The following is a 21,879-nucleotide window of genomic DNA, read 5'->3' on the forward strand; positions in this document are numbered from 1 at the left end:
AGTATCTCTAGTAGGAAAAACACTTAAAGCATCCTAAAAGCATTTTGTCACAAAGGTTGCTGCATGAGGACACTTTGTGTGCCCCGACCCCCAACATCTCCTGCAGCTGATACTGTCCTCCTGAAAAGCCCATCCTGCATCTGAAGCCACATCATTCCTGCCCAGAAATGTCAGGGCTCTAACAGGAGCAGGATAATTGGTAAGGAGGGCACAGTAAGAAACTGGATTCACACAGGAGGAAGAGAAGGGAACTCTTCTGTTCCCAGAGAATATTGATCACAAGGAAGCTTTAAAAGGAAAAGGGGACGTGCACTACGCCAGAAAATTGATCTGTTTACAGAAAATATCTGTGGGTTGCCTGAAAATGAATATCCTTCATGCGAAACTTTCCTTTGAGAGAGCATGAACTTCGGATACATTAGAAGGTTAAGAGCGTAAGTAATGTGTTTTTTCACCTTTAGATAAAGGTCACGGAGCATTCAAACAATTCCTCTGTTTCCAAGCTGAACATGACAGAAGTCAACTACGCACACCAGCATTACAGCTAATGAATATGGAAAACAGAAATGTTTTCCCTGCAGCTTGGCCAAGAATTACTCAGTGCCCTTAAGAAGAAACTGCTGATTATTGGTGATTTTAGTTTTACCTCAAGAAAGTCAAACAAACCAGAACCTTTTCACCAAGCTTCCTCACTTGTCAAAAACATGCTCACTTGTCAACGCTTTTTGCAAGTCGTTTTCTAATAGGACAGAATTAAATCCAGGGTCTTTATAAAATATTGCACCATTTTCACATCCAGCCTCCCCAACAGCTGTTGGGACCAGATGTCTCTCAGTGAGGAGGAAGAGGAGGAGTTCACCTGAATGTGGCTGGGGACCTGCTTACCCTGTGGAAGAGCCTGTTTGCTGTATCCTCTGTCAGAGCTCAGTCTGGGTCAGACCCATAGGTTCACAGGCCCTGCCCAAAGCTGGCACCCAAGAGTGAAACCAGCCAACAAACATCCTCACTCAACTGGTACTCAATCTTCTCTGCCAGCTCCAAACTCAGCAATAACTCACGGAACATGCTGCTGGGAGGAGGTGCCCATATGTACAAGGCATATTCTTGTTTGTTCACTTGAAATACATATTTTTCCTCATTTTACTGAATATCCCCTTGGGTTTTCTGTGATGGGAGAAGAAAAATGCCCAAGTCTGCTTCCACTGCCTGCTGCCCCTTCACAACATCCCCCTCTCACTTGCCTCATCTGTGAAATCAAACAGCTGCAATCCTTTAAATCACTTTTCATAAAGTGTCTCCAAGCCTAAAATAATGTCACGGCTCATTTCTGAGCTCAGCATTCCTGCCGCGCCGCATTTCCCTGGGTGCGACCGTCACAGTTGGACTGTGATTATTTATTTATATTATAATAGCATTTGCAGCCCTGCTGTGCTCAGCCCTGCACACGCGCCCAGGAGGTGACCCAGGGCGTTTCCACCACCAGGATAAGGATCCCTGAGCTGACGAATTCCCAGTTCTCAGGAAAGGATGTCTTGGAACGCAACAAACCAGAACCAAAATTTAATTAGATGCAAGACATGTTAGTGTCGGGTTGGTTTTGGCCTCTCTTTGCTTTCTTCCAAACAAGCTCTCACTGTGCAAACACACCCCATGACAAAACTGACCTGGCCAAGACATGCAAGCAAATACCGCTGACTTTTAATATTAAACAGCACAGCAACTTCAAAGGAACTGGGCTCTCCTCTCCCAAGCAATCCCACCAGAGATCAGCTCCAGCCCCAGAGCCATGGCCAGGTTCCAGCTCATGGCGCCACCGAGCAAGAGACACGTGTTTGCAAACAGCTGAGAGCAGCGGGGCAGATCATGCAGGGACACGCTTCCAGAAACACTCCGCCTACCCTCCCAGGAGGGGCAAGGTGTGCTGGCTTGTGTGGGGCTGTCACGCTTCTGCTGAGGGGAGCCTTTTGGCTTTCCATCCAAAACAAAAAAAATCTCAGCTCGCACCTCTCCTGCATCCAGACACCCAAAAGGTATCACATAACTTCGGGTGATTACATGTGGCTGTAAAAATAGCTTCTAGAAGCAAATGCCAGCAACTTCTTCCAACACTAATACAATAGAACAAAACCAGTGTTCACTGCAGCCGGGGAGCAGGGCGGGCTGGAGGAACCCCCAGCTCCAGCCCACTGTGAACAACTGCCCCACTCAGCTCATCCTGCTGTTGCAGCACTAAGGGGAAGAAGCCGGAATTTGCAGGAGAAAAGGGCCCAGCACCCCAAGGCCAGGAGCCTTTTGCACTCTTTTAAAATCAAGTCTCCACACTGCGGATTGAGGTTCCTTTGGTTTGTTTATAAACCACAGTTTTGCAACAACTGCAGATCATGCTTACCTGGTCACATCCTCCTCCGGCTCCGGTTTCTGATAAAAAGAGAACTGGGATTTTCTTTCTGAGACAAATGCTCTTGGTTCTGTTCCACCCCCCAAACAAACACGCTTGCACCGATGGAAGCAAAACTCCCATAAATCGAACCAGGTCAGCGTGTCTCATAGCCGGGATGAAAAGCTTCTTTGTGCAGCAGCACGCAGGCCCCGAGCAATGTAGATGAGCCAGCAAACACAGCCAAGAGCTTGTCCCGCGCCCTCCTTAACGTTTCTATTTCAAAGCCTTTCCAAACTCCAGCTCTGCTCCCTGTGCCACTCTGCTGAGGACAGGCAAAGAGGGCAAATGAGGGAATTTCACCCCTTCACTGACACTTCATGGGTTTCCAGGCTCTGAAGGCAAACACTGAAACCAGCACAGATCGAACCTGACCATTCAGTAGCTGTCACTGTTAAACATACTTCCCAGATGAGGTCTCCTCACTGACTTGTGTTACAGGCACCTTCCTGGCTGTGGCCTCCTTGCTGTGACCCACCAAGAAGCAGCTCTGAAGAGCCTTGCAAGTGTGAGCCACACTCCAGCACCTAATAAGATTCTTTTAAGCAGCCTGAGCTGACTAAAGCTGTTCCACTAAGGAGAGTTTCTTCTGTTAAGGGCTTAAACCTAAAACATTCACCCATGAGCAAGCACAGATGTGAGTGACGTGGCACAGAAAGGAGAGGCTGGATCCAGGTGAATCAACCTCTGCAAGTTCAGGTACAGCCAAAAGAAAAAAAAAATCATCACCAGCTTATGCCCTGATCCAAGAGGAGAAAAGACTAGGGGTCAATGTAAGAGGAGGAAAAACTGTGGAAGGATAAAATGGAAAGCTCAGCAGCTCAGTTATCTTCTTTCTCCCCAGGAGTGCCACATAAAGAGAGGCAGGTCTCCTGAACAGAGGGCAGGTTCACTCCTAACAGTTTTTCTGGGAACCAGAAGAGCTCTCCCATGGGTATGAGGAGCAAGGACTGGGCTGTGGGGAAGCAGTGAGCCCACATGCAGGAGAGAATGGCCATTCCTTTTGATTCAGGGCCAAGGAAAGGCCATGCAGAAGAGGTTTGGAGGCCACGTGCTCCTGCTCCACACAAACAGTCAACCTTCCCCTTTCCCCCAGGTTGGATACTGCACCCAAGCAAGGGTGGTCCTTCCAGGAGGACAAACAGACAGAGGCGCTCAGAAATGACGAGCCAGAGCCCACGAGCCCTGCCGCAGCAAGTGCCAGGAAAAAGGCTGGAAAGGGAGAGAGAAACTGAAAGCACCATATGGAGAAACAAAAGAGGATCCCCACGAGAGGGGAACGATGAAATCCTGTACACCACAGGCACGGAAACGGTCTGATTTCTGTGCAGCAGCCACATCCGAGAGCGGCGCGGCTGAACCGCTGCCCCCACCCCGCGCGTGGGCAGGGAAGGACGGGCTTTGCCTTACCGCGTGTGGCCGGGCAATCTGGACCGGGTAGGACATGGCGTGCGGGGGGTAGCGCGGCTCGGCAGCGCGCCAGCTCTGCGTCACGGGCTGCGTCGATCCAGACATGTCGGAAGAGCAGGCGCGGCGGCGGTCGCTGCTTCCAAATCGCCGACAAAAGGGTTAGGAGAGCCGAGAGCTCCTCTTCATCATGTGTGTGCTCTCCGCGTCACGCAATAGCTGGAAGGGAGCAGGAAAGCGGCAGGTTAAAATTCAGTCAACCACGGTCCCATGTGACAACCGAACATCAGGCCTTGGGCGATCACCAAAACCTCACTGCCCTCGCAATTCCCCGGCAGCCTCGTCTTCGGCCTGGCAAACGCCACTGCCAAATTTTTGCTGTAGATTACTTCCATCACAGAGAAGTCCAAATAAAAGATTTTCCCAAATCCCTCCCAACCAATTTCCCTGGAAAGCCTTCCCCCAGCACCAGCAGGACTAGGCCAGCAAACTGCCAGCAATTTGCTAGGGTCCCATTGATCTGTGTCTCCAAGTCCCTTGGAGATGGGTATTTTTTGCAGGATGACTTAGTTTCCACTAAGACACAATCTAGAGTTTTGGCATTTCAGCACAAGATCCCTCCCCAGCCCATCCCTTTCCACATCCACACTCTCACATGTCAGCGCCCTCCTTTCCAAGTTGTGGCCACTTTTGCAGCCCCCTGAGGTAAGCCCTGATCTATGCCAGGAGGGCCACCAGGCGCAGACCTCCCCTGCAGCCATACCCATCCAAGAGGCTAAACTAAAACCCAGGACTAAAGCACATCACACATTCAGAGCCACCTGGATCAGCCCTTCTGATCAGGACCAAGAGTCCAAGAAGACACCACAGCCCTGAGGGTATTTTCACAAACACCCCTGCCACCCATGCTTTTTCTCCTGTACCACCTGTTGCAATTCCTTTTGCAGCTGCAACAGAATCAGGGAAACCAACAAAGTTAGAAGATACTCCTTGGCCCAAGGGGAGATTTACCAGCCACTGATTTTTATAGATACTTCATGTAGTTTGCTTGGTGAGGATTTTAAGCCTCCTGTTTTTTGTATGGATTACAATGAAAAACTATCAAAGGTCTATATGTTGCATTTCATCACTGCCAGCTTGAGGTGCATTAACTATTATTCACATATTAATGGTTAGTTATACAAACCATAAATTCCCACTGCTGCCTGAGCTCAGGAGATGCTATAAGGACTGATCCTAAGCAGGGAGAGCCCCAGCTCCCTGGGATCCATCCTCCATCCCACCCAACGCTGCACACACTCGCATATCTCCTGCTCGGTGCAGGTGCATGTTACATACAGACTTGTGCAAGGTTTTTTGGCAGCATCAAAATCTTCCATCAGCACACCAGGAGCAGCAGAGGAAGTTTCCAGAGCCGCAAGCCCCTGGCAGCCTCTTCCCATGCTCATGGTCTCTGAGCTTGGGGAGCACAGCCAGTCCCAGCCAACGCAACTTCAACTGAAACAGCGGTTGGCGTGTACAAAAACCAAAAAGGGGTGGGAAAGGGGGGAAAAAAAAGAAAGAAAAAAAAGAGGAAGCTTTTCTTTTTTCTAATTTTTTCTCCTCCTGTGAGACCACAGATCAGCTCGTGCTGATAAACCCCTCGCTATCTGCTGCAGGCAGGCACAGGGGCCGCCTCGCTGGTTTGCCGGCACTGACGCATCGATCACAGCAGAAGTAAAACCAAACCAAGGCAACGGTCCCTGACAGCCTGGGCACAACGAGCAGCCAGAGGAAAGCAGCCTAGGGAGGCTCCCTCACCCAGGGGTCAAATTTTACAAAAATCATATTTTTCAGCAAATCCCCATGAAGTCTAAGGATGACAGACATGCAAAGACATTGCCACGCTCCTGCTGAGGGTCAGGTGAAACTCTTCGGAGAAAGGCATTTTGCCAAGTGATGTATGGAAAAATGCACAGCAAGGTTTAGCTCTCAAGGCATGGAGCAGAGAGACAACCATGTCTTTCTTTCCTGCTTTTGGCTCACTCCACTCACGTGAGCTGGGATTCCCCCAAGCCCTGCACACACACATCCCTGCTGAGCCCCAGAGCACCTTACCTGCCACCCCAGGGAAGCACCGGTGGCCTGGGAGCAGCCTGACCCTCATCCCAGACAAGACAGCCTCCCCATGCAAGAGCTTGGCGTGCTCAGTGCAATCCACCCCGGGCAGGAAAGCCCCTGAGCATGCAGGGGAATTCAGAGGCACCCAGAAGACGCGTATTTATACTTCCAGTATGACTGTCCCACTTCCCCTCACGCTTCCGACTGGATGGGATTTTAATCACCAATTCCCACACAAAGATGGGGACTGTGCCAGGAGCACGTGGTTCAACACCCTCTCTGCTCACCCTCCAGGGACACACCAGCACCCTCCCAGGAGACATGAGCACCTTCCTGCAGCCCGTGTGTGTCTCAAGGGGCAAACCCTCCCTGCAGCTGCCAAGGACACGTGCACGGGGCTCTCAAGGGCTCCAAAATCTCGCTGGGATCTGCAGTAATTTAAGGTACTTTCCTAATAACGGATTCTGACTCGGACATCTTGGCTTGCAGCCACCTACAAGTTAATTAGCACATGTAAATACACACACACACACACACACTTCCAGCTAGGGGCCCAGAGCCCTTGGAAGTTTTCAGCAAGCCAAGGCTTCCCTGGAAGCTCAGCAGGTAGACCTGACCACACCGAGCCAGCTGTCTATAGTAAAGGAAATAGGATGGTTTTTCTTTTTTCAAACTCTTCAGATCAGAAGTTAGGCTTAAAACTCAGCACCATGTGCAAAGAAATATGGTATCAAGCTCTTAAACAGTTCAAAAGCTTTTTTGCCTCTGATTGTGCAACTTAAACCAAGTTAACTGTCTGCTAGAGGGCTACAGACACAGGATCAACTTAGAGGGGCCAACAAAACCATCCTGCACCAAGTCACAATGTCTGTGAGCCATGCCCTGCGCTAATCACACATTAGAAAGAACACAAAAGGGATTTTTCCTTAACAAGGGCAGCAAACCACCCCTGTCTCTATTGAGGTTTCTTGCTAGAAGCCTTGGAAAACAAGAGTCCTTGCAAAGAGGCATAGAAGCACTGCCCATGCATTTCCATACCTGCAAACAGCACGTCACCAGCAAGATCTCAGTGCAAGCCCGAGGCCCTGGATGTTTCCACCACAGAAGGACTGTGGCCTGGAGCCAAATGAGGCCACCAAAGCACTGGAGCATCTCCAGAAATGCCATCACCTCAGATCCCATTTTTACACTTCATGTGCCCAGCCCAGCACTGCTCCAGGGAGGAGGATCCGTGACCAGCTGGCAACAAGGCTGTGGGTGCTGCCACTGGGGAGTAAAGTGGGAGCACAGCGTTGTGCTGGGAATGTATTGGTGCCACTTCAGAGCTGGGTGCAGCTGGGACACTGCTTGGCCACCTAATCCCAGCAGAAGACACTGGAGTGCCTTCTCCTCCATAACCCTTTAATAATTATTTTTAAGAGAGGAGCACAAACAATAGGAGCAGATTAATGGAAATAAGAGAGAGAGTGCAGCCAGGCTCTTTAAATCTTTAAAATCAAACTGTTTGGTTCCTACTTTTCTCAACTGATTTTGATGAGGAACAGACATTGTCTCACAGGAAAAGTATTTCCCCCCAGTTGGAGTCTCCATCCGAGACTGTTTTACCCACAGACCTGTGTTAGCCATTACAGCACTAGGTACAAAGAGATTTATGGTCTCTGATTAGGAACAGGAGAAAGCTGGAGGTTACAAGCAAACCCAGAATCAGGACTACAACATGAACCTGCAGATGAGGCACAAGACCGCAGAACCTCCTAAACCTATTTATTTCCACCTGTTGGGAGACTCTCAGGATTTTGCCCCGCTGCTGAAGCCTCCAAAACTCTCCCCCATCCTCCCCCTGCCACCAACCTGCTTCCCTGTTTCTCCTCTTCATGGGCCATTTACTGTCTAAAATTGTTTCCCCATCACCTGTTTTTCCCAATTCGCACCATGAAAGGAGACTACAAGCCACTGCAAGTTGCTGCAGGCTGGCCCACATGCCGAGCAGCTCTGCCCGCACGCCCGGCTGTCCCAGCACCCGCCAGCTCCCAGCAGCGTCCCCAGCTCGGGCACAGCCCGTGCTAATGGGCTGCTCAGCACTGAGCCAAGCACATCCACACCCAGACCAAGAGATGGGCACGGACAAGTCCACAACACCCTGCAGTCATCTACGGATTCCCAGCCAACAGCACCTGGACACAGGGCTGTACAGCTCCGTGCTGGGCCTTCAGCGCAGCTCCCGACCGTGGCAAAGCACACACTGATGCAGTCAGGACCATGCTAAAACACCACAGCTCTAAAATAAGGGTTTGCAATTAAATCCAGTTGCGAAAAATGTAATTAAGTTCATTGAACATACTTGTTGCTCTTCAAAGTTAGAGCCAACCCTCCCAGTGAGCTCCGGACTCCTGAGGGAGAGCAGGATTCCCAGGCGAGGTCCCTGGCTTTGCTGACACAGTACAAACGTGGGCCAGTTGCTGTAATTACCCCGTGCCTTAGTTCATCTGTCTGAAAGGTGAGAACAACAAGACACTCCCAGCTCACAGAAAATACCAGTTCATCCATGCTCTGAAGAGGTATAAAGATCCCAGTGAAGACACATGGCTCAAGTTCAAAATACACTTTTTTTTTTTTTTTAAAAAAGCAAGGACATGCTGAAATAAGATTAACAGAATATTTTGTTTCTTAAGTCCAGAGTAATGTTACTCAACTTGTGGTCTACGGACCATGGATACTCTATAGAAGACGTTAGGAGGCAGCCCACAAAATGACTGCAAAAGACCTTATTAAAAGGCAACAACTACTACCACCACACCATGCAGACAAGACAAATAAGAAAAATGCTGCTGGCACTCACCAGTGCATTTAACTGAAGAGTATTGACAACAAAGCTTATGTTTAATTACATTAAATGATGCAGTTTTTGGAAAAAACAACAAAGTCGTCTTTAATCAAATGCTAAATAAGGACAATTTTCCTCCTCCAACAAGAAATTAAAGGTATATATCCTCCCATCAACTTGTGTAGTTTGAAATAAAAATTAGGGAGACCTTTGTTAATGATGCTTAATTAATACCGAGCTATAACATCCACCTCCAAGAGTCCAACCAACCACGATGCTTAAAACAAAACCCAGCACCCACTTGTGTGTGGCACAGAAGAGCTTACTGCCCGTCGGCCGTCCCACTGATGTGCTGCACAGCTCTAGACCAAAACCAGACCTGAAAAGCAGCTAAGAGCTTTACCCACCCTTGCTTTAAAGGACAAGTGGAAGCAAAAACAATTAAGATGCAATGAAAATGAGTAGAGAGACGCTCCTGAGAAATGCACCACAACGTAACGTTAATGGATATGTCTAATCAATATGTGCATGAAATTTTCTTGGAAGACAGTTGACAATATACACAAATATTTGTATGTACTGTATCTATTAAGTCCTTTCAAAAGGAAAGCAGGCCGTCTGCCATAAATTTAGGGCTCTATTCAGAATAATAAAGATGAGGATGTCAGTGTCTGCACTGGAATCAACAATAGCATTCAATCACAGCAGAGCACAGAGGTTTTACACTAACATTGCAGCACAGGGTCAACAGGAAAGATCAGGCACATCCTGAGCACCGTGGCATAGAGCAGAGGTTATTTCAACCCCAAGGGTCAAGGAATGTACCTGCATGTGATCCTAAAGCATTTTTCTTGCTTTGGAGGAGTGCAAAAGCCAAGCCAGGCTGGCAGCACCCTGCATGGTGGTCAGACCCTGCAGTTCCTCAGCTGCCCCTCCAGCAGCTCTTGTCCCATTCCCCAGCTGCCATGCTGGCAGGAGCCCTCCTCCCTCTTCTCTTTTGTCCAAATGACTTTTGAACTAGATTTTTTTCCTTGCCTGACCAACAGTGTTGATTTACAAGCAATTATGTGGGGGAAGGGGCCTGCAGCACCATGACAAGAGCTGCTCAGAGCAGGGTGTTACCCTTGTACAAAGGTACAACCAGTCCCTAAGGCCATGGAGGGGATGGCAAAAGCTCAAGAGCTGAAGTCTCTCATCCTGGTTTGCTCTCTCATAGCTGGAAACCTCGAGGCTGCATCGGCTTTCCCACCATGGTACGGCTCCACGCAGAACTGGTTCCTGTCCCTGATGAAAAATGACTTTGCTGCCCTGCTCCTATCGCCGCCCAAAGCCGCAGAGCAGGATTTGCCACTCGTATTTCTCCTTTTCCATCTTTCCAAGCTATTTTCGGCACAGGACCCACATTTAGCTCTGCCCCAAGATAACCTCTGCCAGCATTCGTGTACAGATCTTGGCACCGCAGCGGCGCGGAGCAAGGTCAGAGGGTTGGGTTTTGCCGGCCCCACTCCTGGTTGTGTTTCGAAAGGCAGGTTTGCCAGATGGGCCGCTCTCGGCAGCAGCACAAAGCTTCTGGAAGGGACGTGCTGACTGTGCACGGTGACTCCTGCCCCTGAAAACCCTCACTCAGACCCCAGCCCTCAGTAGGAGAACGTGGTTCCCTGGGAGCAGATGAGACATCTGCACACCCGCCCCACCACAGACACCCCTTGTCAGGGGAGCACTTGCGGTGGATTTCAAACACTTTAAGTACATCTAAGCCCTCGGCAAAGGGGCTGCAAGTGACCTTGTGATGGCTCCCAGAGGGACATGTATGTGCTTAAATGAACAAGACTGACCCATTTCTCTTTGCAGGAGCACTCGGCCATCACTCCCCAGCTGCAGGGACATTGTCTTATTAAAATGCACGAGCCGCACACCAAGTGCCAGCCTGGCCACAGCTCCAGCCTCAGGTCAGCACCAACATCTGAGTCTTTGCTTTTCAAATCCTGCCACAACGTGCTCCTTTTCCTTTAATTTCCCTACTCCCATTGTTGGATTTTCCCCTTCTAATCAATTTTAAAAAAAGTAAGCATCTCCTGATTTTTTCAGTTGAGGCTGCAAAACCACGCAGACAACCCGTGGCTCTTTGGACAGCGAGCTTGTCAGCAGGGAGCTGCTCTTGTTATGCAACAGCATGGTTGCTCCCTGTGCCAGGGCGCCCATGGCCCTGCAAACCTATTCCCATGCTGCTCTGCCGGGAAGTGGAGAGAGCCGGCACGCACATGGCCACACGCAACCCACTGCTACTGACTGGCAGCTGCAGCCTAAATGCCCAAAAGGGACACTTCAAGTAATTAAAGATAGTGACAAGGAACAGTGAAACAGAAACCCACACGAAGAGAAAAAGGGGAGGTGGGATTTGGATCCATGCACAGGCCATTCATGGAACAAAGGAGTTATTTTAAGTCTGGGCTGGAAATAGAAAACAAATTAGACCATGCGAGGCCTTTGTTGAAGATGATCTGCAAAGACAAATGGAAATGCCCGGAGAGCAAATTAAAAAAAAAACCAAACATGAAATCACCCAGGCACTGGGACTGCAAAGGGAAACAGGGCAGGGGACTGGGGGAAGGAAAAGAAAGGAGTGACAGTCAGTTGGTCAGAGCACACATTAGGCAGCCAGAAAGGAGACAGATAAGAAAACCAGTGCAGGACAGCAAAAGCAAACCAACAGAAGTGACTGGTAAAACTCTAGGGATGGAAAAAATGCTGAAAACGCCCCATTTTGTGATGGAAGCCCAGCCCAAAGCTCCAGATACAGAAATGCAGGAGCTGAAACTAAGAAGCACATCTGCTGGGGCAAGATGGGCTGTGCAAACGAACAAAGCAAACTCTCCTCCTCTTCTACCCAACCCCCTGCCTGGCAGCCTACAATGCTGCAATATTCACCCTGTGCTGCTACATCCACCTGGGATGGGATCCAGGCAATTTAACCATGGGGCAAAGTAGGCAGCCTGTTCCAGGGCAAAGCTCCTTCTCTTCCCACTCCCAGACTCCATTTCTCCCCTGCCTCTTCCCTGCACACAACACACAACATCCTTCCTACTTAGCTACTCCCTCTTACATTAAACATGGGCTTATATACTGTAACTGTTGCGCAGTTCTAATCTCAGTTGAATAAAACCACACCAACAACCTTAAATCAAGAAAAAAACATGCAATTCCCCGCCATAGTGCAATAGTGGTACAAGTAACCGCGTGGCTATTTCAGCCACGCTCCCGAGTACATTAAACAGCACATTAACAACCGTCACTGTAACAACACATCACCACTGCGTCCACTTGCAGCTCCCAGGAGCCAACCTAAGCCCCAGACTATCCAGATAAACAAGGCTTTTAAAATGCAAGGCAGATTACAAAGCACCTGCGAGATTTATTTATATATTTTGCAGAGAACACGCTGCTCATTTGATTTTCAAACCTTTCAGTTCATGTTGCTAAAGAGACAGGTCCTCTGATGTCTTGGGCACGTTCATGAAAGCGAGGGGAGTCATCTCCTCCAGATCCTTTTGTTGAACAAATTACTCAGCTCAGGAATGACATTTTCAGTTATTTACATCCTGAATAAAGGAGGGAAGTTCATTTTCTGGAGTTCCTAAGATAAGTTCTTTGAGGCGGATTGTACCGCTAAACATTTTCTCCTTTCGCACGTTCCCAATTTCAAAGACGACAAAACATCTTTGCCTTCTAAATTATTCCTTTTCTTTCATGATCCTCTAATGATTCAGGAGTCTAAACTTCACACAAGGATCTTTGAAGAGCACCAACTGCCAGCATAAAAGCTGAACTATTGTGACAAACTGCACAATTTAATGCCTCCCTAGGAAGACACGTGCAAAGGAACAGAATTACCCTAGGGATCCGAGACGAAGCCTGCAAATAAATTAAATGACCTGTAAACCAAGGTACTCAAAAATATATGAGATGCTATGCAGCTGTGCCATAAAATATCACTAAAGGAGGGAGTCGTTTGGGAGCGGAGCTGTTTTAAACTAACCCATTTCACTCCAGGTTTGCACTGCAGTCACTGCACGTACCCAGCACATCCCTGCACCCCAGACTCCAGATAGGAACTGAAGTAATGCTCCCTCAATTGCTTGTGATGGTCTGTCAAATACCAGCTCTGAACCCTCCCCTAGGCCTTCCTCCTAACATCCCCCAGGTAATTACTAGCAGATAGAGTCAGTTTTCAGCCCAGGTTAATAACTGAATTCCAGCTATTTGTTCCTGCACATTGCTGCTGCTTTCATTTCTCCCCAGGAAAACTGATGAGAAGTTTGGCTTGCTGGTGGCCCAGCGAAAGGAGCGGCTCATTAGTTCAGTGCAGATCAGTCGGAGAGACAGGTCTAAGCGGTAGGAGCCATTAATTGGGTACGTTCTGCTTTCCTTGTCCAGGTAATTAATAGCTGCTAGACAGAAAGTCAAAGCCTCTCTAGAGGCACCGAAAAAAACCCCTCAAACGTTTGCATACAACGTGCAGCACCTCTCAGAATTCCGGACAATTGGCAGCAAGGGAAGGGGGGCAAGAGAACATCATCTCCACCTCCTCCTCCATGCCCTTCTCAAATACCCCGTACACAAACCACAGCCCAGTGCAGCAAACCCGTTCTGCATCCACAAGGGAGTCTTACCCTGAAAAGAAGGAAAAGCTTGCACAGCTCCAGCTCCCTCCAGCTTCACTCCAAGGCAAACGGCACTTTGCAGGAGCCAAGCTTTGGGTTATGTTTCTACAGACAGTCTTACAAAACAGATGGGGATTCCTGATGTGTTTAATAACTGAACCCGCACAAGTGGGCAAACGGGATTTCAGTGCTTCCCTGCCAAGCTCAGTCCTGCTGACAACAAGCTGTCCAAAGCTGTCAGTCAGAGCCCAGCAGACCAGAAGTCCTGCCTCGCTGATCAGGACTCTTCTCAAGCTGCAGCCTGGTCGTACCCTTTGTCATTTGTCTCTCCCGGGCTCAGAGCAATGGTTTTCAGCCTGTCATTTACAGGCTTCTGGGAGCCTGTGGAATAGTTTGAAGGAGTCCTTGAAAGGTGACTGAAATTCATGCTACACAGTTGAGACATCTTGAATGGTTTGCTCTTCCATGCAGAAGCCCTGAGTGCCAGTGAGACAGGGCCAGAAGACTCTGGTCTCCCTGCCCTGTTGTGTGGGAGCGAGGGGAGAGTTTTGCCTTGTTTGCTGGCAAAATGCCCAGTCCCTGGGCTATCAGTCCAAGCTGTTTAGCAATTGCTGAACTCAAACCTATTTATTAATAATAATTAATAACTACTAAAAAAAAAATCCTCAGCTGCCAGCATCAAGCAGGCACCACCCATCCCCCTCACCCACCTATCCTGGGGTCAAGGTTACAGATGGTTCCTCACCCTCCAACCCTTCAGCCATGTAACAGAAACAAAGAAAACCATGAGGGAAACATGTGACAATCCTCCTCTGCTGGGCAGCACATCTCATGGGCAAACAGCAGCCCTATCTCCGAGTCACTGAACTTGGACCAACCTGGTCTGGACAAGAGCACTTGGAATGGTAGCAAAGGGAATAACAGAGTCATAGTCCCAAGGTCAAATATTATTTTTGTTGAGCTATAGAAACAAATTATGGCATAATAATCTTTCCAGAGTCCATCTGGGAGGTACTTAAGGATGCTTTCCAGTACCTTTATGCAGTGAGCTTGTAATCTTATGAAGGCCTCAGATTTAAATTAAGATTTAATTGCTGGTTACCCACAGCAAGGAAAGACATGGCATCCAAAATTGTCTCTGCTAAAGCAATGAGTTTCCCAAGGTATCAAACTGACAGAGGACAGCTTACACAGGGATAACTAAGACGATTATCGTCCCCAAATCTCTATCACTTCTGCTTGGGCAGCTGAGCTGCTCATGAAACAACCACCCTTAACAGCCCTGGTATTTTAATGAGAGTAGCCAATAATGGTGGATTTCACTAAAAATAGCTGTGGTGCCTGTGAGGTCTCTGTACCATGGCACAGCACATGACCTGCTGCTCTGTGGGAGCCCTACAAACCTCCCCCTGAGCCCACACAGGGAACACGGATCCAACCAAGCCATCCCCGCCTGCTCTTCACACCTCACCCAACCTTCACCAAACACAGACTCTGCCCTTGCTGAGAATGTTACTGTGGGAAAGGCACTGGAAAACACACTCTCAACAGGGAGAAGACAACATAGAAGTGAGGAGTTCAGGGGAAAAAAATAAAAAATTAGGCCCAATGCTTTTTAAATAGCCAAGAGGCAGTAACAGCATTCCAGGTGTAAAACAGTCACATCAGGGATTACTCCTCTGCACAGCTGGTCAGCGTGTGCCTGTTCCTGGGGCTTAGTTGGAATGGGAGGGTCCTTCTTTGTCCATCTTCTGAGCTGAAATTCCAGAATGATTCACACCAGCGAGTGCTGATTACAGCTCACTAGGCACAAACATGCCACTTCAAACTGCAAACACAGAAAGTTTCTGTGTTTGGGAGAAGTCTCCAGTTTAAAGTTGTACAGGAATTTTTATGGATGAACATAAACCCCCTCACCTTCCTCCCCGCCTCCACGCAGCTCAGTTGCATGCTTTACCCAGGAAATTCGGTCTGCTTTAATACAAAACACTTGACCACAATTCCAACGGATGCAAGAACTGCCTACCCTGAAAAAGGAGCAGCGTCATCCTCCCAACAGTTGGGAAATAGCAATCCTACGCAATCACTGCCAGACTCTCCCAGCACTTCCAGAGCCTCACAGCAATAGCTCCACACAGCTCAGGGGTGCTGCCTTGCAGGACAGAGATGACCCAGGTGGAGGGTTGTTGACTGACTTAGACAGGCAGGATAGGGAGCTCCTTAGTCCTCCTCCCACAGCCCTGGTTTAAGGGGTGTGGAATGGCTTAATTATGCCCCTCAAGGCAGGAAGAAGTCACTTGTCTTTAAATACTCAGACTTTTATTGAGTTAACAAGTTTTAACAAGGTCAAGGCTTGAATGGTAAACTCTTATCCAAAGGGGAATTTGCTGTTTCCCCTCTTGCAATTCATTAATGTCCCCCACAGTTTATTTCTGAGCCCTGGGTTAAAGTTGTAAACTTTACAGACAGAGAAAAATCAAGAAAAAAAAATTTAAGTCAGATGGGGTAAATAAACCTTCACTTTCTTCACCCTATCACAGTGTCCCAGAGAAACACCTGGCACTTGAAGGCAACACCCACACACCCCCCCACCTTGGAGGGGGCTGCAGGCAGGGCACCTTCATCTCCTACCACCTCCTGCCCAGCATAGGGGTGAGCTCTGGGAAACCCTCTCAGTTCAAATCACTGTGGTCTCTGCACTGAAAACAGCTGCAGAACAGCTGGCTGGGAACCAAACAACAGGCATGGGCCACCAGAGCCAACCCCTTCTCCCCACATCTCCTATGGCACGGCTGGTTGCCGATGAGTAGGAAATCTCCAGAAACAAGCACACAAATATTGCAGGCAGATGCCAGAGGTAAGGAAATGAACACTGAACTGTTTGACAACATGGAAAGAGAAAAATTAATTGCAGCCTTCCCCAAAACCACCTCCCTGCTCCCCGGCCCGAGCCTGAAAAAGGCTTCCCAGTTTTGTTTTTACATCAGCCACCCACAGGGCAGGACCATTCCCACGTCCCCATGTGCTCATTTGCATCGTCAGCCTCACCACAACATTTCCAAGTCCTGCAAGCTCAGACTGCCACGGAAAAGCACAGCATTACCCTTCAAACATACACCAGTCACCAACATCATTTAACCACATGAGCAGAAAGTCCCTTGGTTGGCGGGAGCAGGGACAGATGAAAAGTCAGCTCTTGCCAGATTTTTCCTACACCCTACAGCCCCGTGAGAAGGGCAGAGCATCAGGGACATACGTTGTCCACCCTGCACTTGAGAGGTTTTACTCATTGTCCACTTGAGCATCACTCAGCAGCAGTTACTGACCTGAGAAGTGACATCGATGGGACATAAAGCAGTTTTAATTTCTCTGAGCAGGAATTTGTACTGGTTTGACTCAATGTGCTTTTAAATCAGGTCTGCTTAAACTGGAGCCGGTTTCCTGCTGCGATTCAGATATCCCATTACACAGCTCATCCCAGCTGCCAGCTCTGTACAGCTCAAGCAAATGGAAAGTTGAGCAGTTGATGGGAAAAAAATGCTTTTGTACACGGACAAAGAGGCCACATTAAAAAAAAGAAGTCCCCTATAACCTTGTGTACAGAATTTACCTTTAGTTTCTGGTACTTGGTTAAATAAAGGTAAAGCCAGCCTGGATGGGAGGTTGAGAAATCTGATCTAGTGAAAAGTCTGGGGGGCAAGGGGTTGGAACTGGATGATCTTTAGGGTTCTTTCCAACCCAAAACATTCTATGATTCGAGGAGAACTCAGGAAGACAGCACAGACACAGTGCAGGATGTGAGCTTTGCCTGCACCTCTTCTGCTTCATAGCAACCTTCCCCCTCTCCCAGTCCAGCCCAGCCTCTCCAGCGAAATTCCACTTTGGCATCCCATGCCTCCAAGCAAACCACCCTCCTCCCTCGACACTTTTTAGCTCCCTCAGCAAAGAGCTCTGTCAAAGCTCCCAAGGATGGTGCCTGCAGGCACTGGGAGCAGGAGCGAGGGAGGAGACTGTTCTTCTGTGCCTTAAACGTACCAAGAACAATCTGTAACAAGGTACTTAGTACTTCAACACGTGCAAGGCCTAAAATATAATTTCTGTCAACCTAATCGGCATTACAGGTCCACAATGTATTTTATTAGCTAGATACTAAAGGAGCTACAATACATCAGGTCCCATTTTAGAAGTTACAAATAGTTTATAAAGGCTTAATCAATCATTAAATAGGTGTTTGAATAAATGGTTGAATCAATCATTATAAGCCATAACTCTAAGTACGTTATTGGACTTTGTAATAATCTGCAATATCTCCAGCTGAGGTTCTCACACCTACCTGCACGACCCCATCATGTTACAGACCTGAAGAACAGAACACTCTATCTATCATTTCTTAACTCTTGGTACGTAGGCTCTAATGCAAATATAGGCCATATATTGTCACACTCCATGTAGGTGATGTTAAAAATACAGATGAAACATTGTGGAGCACTAAAAAGTGGTCCTTTGGGATGGCACTGGAGAATATTTAATAAAGGCAAAAGCTGCAGGCTAATTTCCCCTGGGAATTCCCATTTAGAGCCTGTCGCAGTGAGAATCCATCACAGACAGCACTGATTCACCCACATCAGAGAGAAAAAACACCTCTTCTTCCTTCCCCACTGCCAGCACCAGGATATCACCTTTGGTATGTGAAGGATCATCTCTGCTGCTTCACAGTGCTGGCAACACTTCCCAGCTGCAGTGAGCACATCAGGACAGCCTCACTCACTTGCTCCCCAGGCTGCAAACCTGAGTGTGACCAGCCACCTCTAAGGGCTGTGAACATCCCACCAGAGGAGAGCTTCCAGAGAGGAGAGAGAGAGCATCCCTCTGCTTGAATGCTTGCTCAGCTTGGAGAAAGCCCCTGAGCAGCCTGAGGCTGTATCCAGCACCAGTTGCTCCCAGCTTGGAGCAACTGGGACCTCAGGAACTCAGATGGAGCTCATGATACTATGTAGCATTTCTCAGGGAATGGGGCTAGGGGTTAACAAGCTACCAAGTGCCCTCCCACCATCTCCAGCAAGGAGAAACTAAATGTCTCGACTGAGCTCAGCCTGGGGCTGCTACGTGCCTGGGAGGAATAGGAGGAGAAAGGGCCAGCGGAGCAGAAAGGGAAATATCTCTTCAATTCCAACAAGACAAGGTCCCTGCCAAGAAATGCACCACCGGTTCCTCATTTGCTTTACTGAGAAAAGTTAAAAACAAGAGCGCTGAGGCACACAGCTGGAGCAGATGTTTTTCATTCTTCACTGTTCACAAGCAGCAGCTCTTCCCCTCCTCCTCACCCACCTACCCTCCCTGCTGGCATCCAGCAGTAGGAGCATGATGGAGAGGGATGCAGCAGAGCCCTTCCCCAGTGCCAGAGCCATCCCTTGGAGCTCCCACTGCAGCCTCTCACATGAACCTTCCTGAGGGTGTGATCAAGCTCTTCTGCTTGATCCTCCCATCATTCATGATAGGCAACCTTTGTAAATGCTGCTCAGCAATCCCAAAGAGCAAGCCAGGCTGCAAGAGATGCAGGGATGTCTGTTTAGCACATAGACTGATGCATTAAAGTCACCCACCCCCTGAGGTACCGCTGTTCTCTTAGGCACACCAACCCAAAGGTTAGTTATCAGAAGGTATTTAGATTTCAAAGTAACACTGCTAAACTTTAAACCACTTAAGGTCTCTATCACAGCCACGTGTGTGAAGTGGAGAAGGGAAAAGCATCCTGTCCCGACAGGTTAAAAAGATTCCAGGTCACTGTTCCTTAGGCAGTGAGAGCTATTCAGCTGGATAAGATCAGCCACTAAGCAGGATTACAAATTTATCTTCCCTCGGTAGTATGATCTTCCACTAATAATCATATCATGAAAAATAATACAGAAAATGTTTTCAGAATTGCACTCTGAGTCACTGGCAAGGCACAGAATGCTCCCACAGCAAAAGGCAAAATTTGGCACAGAGACGGAAAACAAAAGACCACGATCCCGGTGTCAACAGCAGCACGGGAAAACCACTGGCAGTGCTGAGACCCTGCAAATCAAACCAATGGGGCTCGATGAGAAGCATCACCAGTTGACTCACCCCAAGAAGCTGGGATTTGGTGTTCTGTTGGTACCTTTCTGTACCTGTAACTTAGGTCTGGGCAGTGCTTTTCTGCCCCAGAGCAGTAAAAATCAACACAGGCACCGGCTAAGACATCCAACCTCTTCAGAGAATTAAGGCAATTTTTATATTCTCGCTCCCAGCCCCAGTCACACAGTGCCTTGGGTCAGCATTGCCTTTGCTCAGCACAGAGCAGAGGCAGCTCAAGCAGCAGCACTGGCCAACAACTGCCCTACAATGCCCAGGGTGGTACATCCCGTTTTCCCATCACCATTTGCACAGGTATTTCAATCTCATCGCACTAATCACGGCACCGGGGAACAGTGGGCTACTCCATCAATGACATCATTGGCAGATTTGATTACAGTGTTGATTACATCACCACCCACAAGAGATTCTGCAGCTTTCCAAATGGCACCAGCAGCTTCTAAATAGCTTAGATGGAGGAAGCCACGAAGGACGTATATGTTTCAGAAGTCTCAGGCTGTAAGTTTAATGGAAGAACTTTCAACACTATCTTTTGGAAATATCAGTACACGGACAAAGTATTTTCACATGCTGTTGCTAGTGTTAGTGAGCCAGGACATGGTCAGGAAAGTATTTTTGGTTCCTGGAAAAGTCACACACACAGAGCAAGCGAAGGACTCTGTGACACAGCGGCCAAGACGGAGACTTTGCACGAGCACAACCAAGAAGAACGTCATCACTGGTCACGGGGCAACAGACAACCCAAGATTTGCCAAGTGCCTGGTAAGGAATGTGTGTGTGCTGAACATCTCCCTCCAGGGTGGGAAAAATACTTCTAAAAGCCTATTTAAATGACTCTCAGCAGAAGATAACAGAGGTTAGGAACAGGAACTCGAATGAGAACCAAGCACTCATCACAGAATCTGGCACTATGTGTCTGGGAACGTGAGAAGGACAGTGTTTCGCTGTCCCCATGCCACACACCAACGTTAGCTCTGTCACGGGTTGCTGCTGCTTGCTCAGCCTTCCCTCCTCTGCGTGGACTATTTGCAGCAACAGCATTAAAGCAACCATCAAGCAGATGCTTAAAAAATGCAGAATGACGTTCAAATGACATCTATCCATAAATCAGCCCAAACCACAAACATCTGAAGAAGATTTTCACTTAATCCAATTTACTGTAATCTCTCTCTTTAGTTAAAATGACAGAAACGTCAAAATGGGACTTTACTCCTCTGTCAAAGCATCTCATGGTGAAAAAGGAAAATAAGCAGGCTCTCACACGCAGCACCACTTATTAGGTTAGAAATGTCAAAACTGTACTTTGATTCTCACTATTAGCAGTCACATCCACATGCTGTGCCCTTCTGTTTCACTTCATTTCCCCCAAAAGCGAGCACAGAGCATATGCTCCATGCCAAGCATCATCCAGGCAAAACCACAAGTTTCCCATTTTTGTTCCTGATGACCCTGCGCTCATCTCTGTCTGGGGGCACACGGACCCTCTCAGATCACACATAAGCAGTCTTATTTACCATCAAAGCTCTCAGGAGGACTGTGTTCTGCTGCTTCCAAAAACTACAACAACAATCCAAGCCTGCTCAACAGACCAACCTCAAATTGCTTTTCCCCATCTCTCCACATTAATTAGCAAATGGGGTAATTGACTCTCTGCCCGGGAGTTAAGCACGTGTGTGTCCGCACATGTATTTCCATGGGTGAGAGTGTGTATCGTTTTCCCCAATGGTCACAAAAATTAAGCCATTATCCAAGAGTCCAGGAAAGTGAAAGAAAAATACCTACTGTCAGGAGTGGGGTCTTCATGCATTATTTAACGAGAACTCTGTTGGCAAAACTGGTGTTGTTTTTATATAAAAGCTAATAGAAATTGTACCTCCAGGTGTCAAAACACTGATGGTAATTCCTGCTGCCTCAGACATCTTGATGTTTCAATTTTAGCAGTATGAGGAGCCTGCAGGGAATCCAAGAGGGTAAAGTGCTTGTAACTCAAAGAGAAGCAGAGAGAAGGAGAGCCTTTTTATTTCTTTATAAAGGGCTCAGGGGAACAGTTCTACTCACTGGAATTATCAGATCTGGTTCCCCTGCTCCTTCCCTTCCTTGAAAGAGGAAGGAGCAAGATAGGCTAACAAGGAGTGATTGTATTGTGTCGACAGGGGAAAAAAAAAAAATCCACGAGGCTGCAAAGGAGAAGAAAAAAAACCCAAAGAAGTGGTGAACAGAAGATACTGTTGGGGTGCAGCAGCACAGGAGCAGCTGGAAGTAACGGGACGCTTCAATGATTTCCACAGAACAGACAAGCTGTGATGGAACAGAGCATTTAAAGGAGTTTGGGT

At 48.2% G+C, this 21,879-nt stretch overlaps 1 protein-coding gene across 9 annotated transcripts in view; it reads right to left on the reverse strand.

Moving 5' to 3' along the window:
- NCOR2 (nuclear receptor corepressor 2) overlaps window positions 1-21,879 on the reverse strand; it is a 234,915-nt gene that overhangs the window by 159,027 nt on the left and 54,009 nt on the right. For all 9 annotated transcript variants that reach the window (XM_050318213.1, XM_050318212.1, XM_050318211.1 and 6 more), the window contains one exon: window positions 3,848-4,063. In XM_050318213.1, the coding sequence (XP_050174170.1) occupies window positions 3,848-3,952 (105 nt within the window). In that variant the 5' untranslated portion in view covers window positions 3,953-4,063. Of the gene's footprint in view, window positions 1-3,847; window positions 4,064-21,879 lie in introns of those variants that run through there.

Source organism: Myiozetetes cayanensis, unplaced genomic scaffold, assembly GCF_022539395.1.
Source record: "Myiozetetes cayanensis isolate MyiCay16 unplaced genomic scaffold, myiCay2020 scf21, whole genome shotgun sequence".
In the NCBI taxonomy this organism is placed as follows: domain Eukaryota; kingdom Metazoa; phylum Chordata; class Aves; order Passeriformes; family Tyrannidae; genus Myiozetetes; species Myiozetetes cayanensis.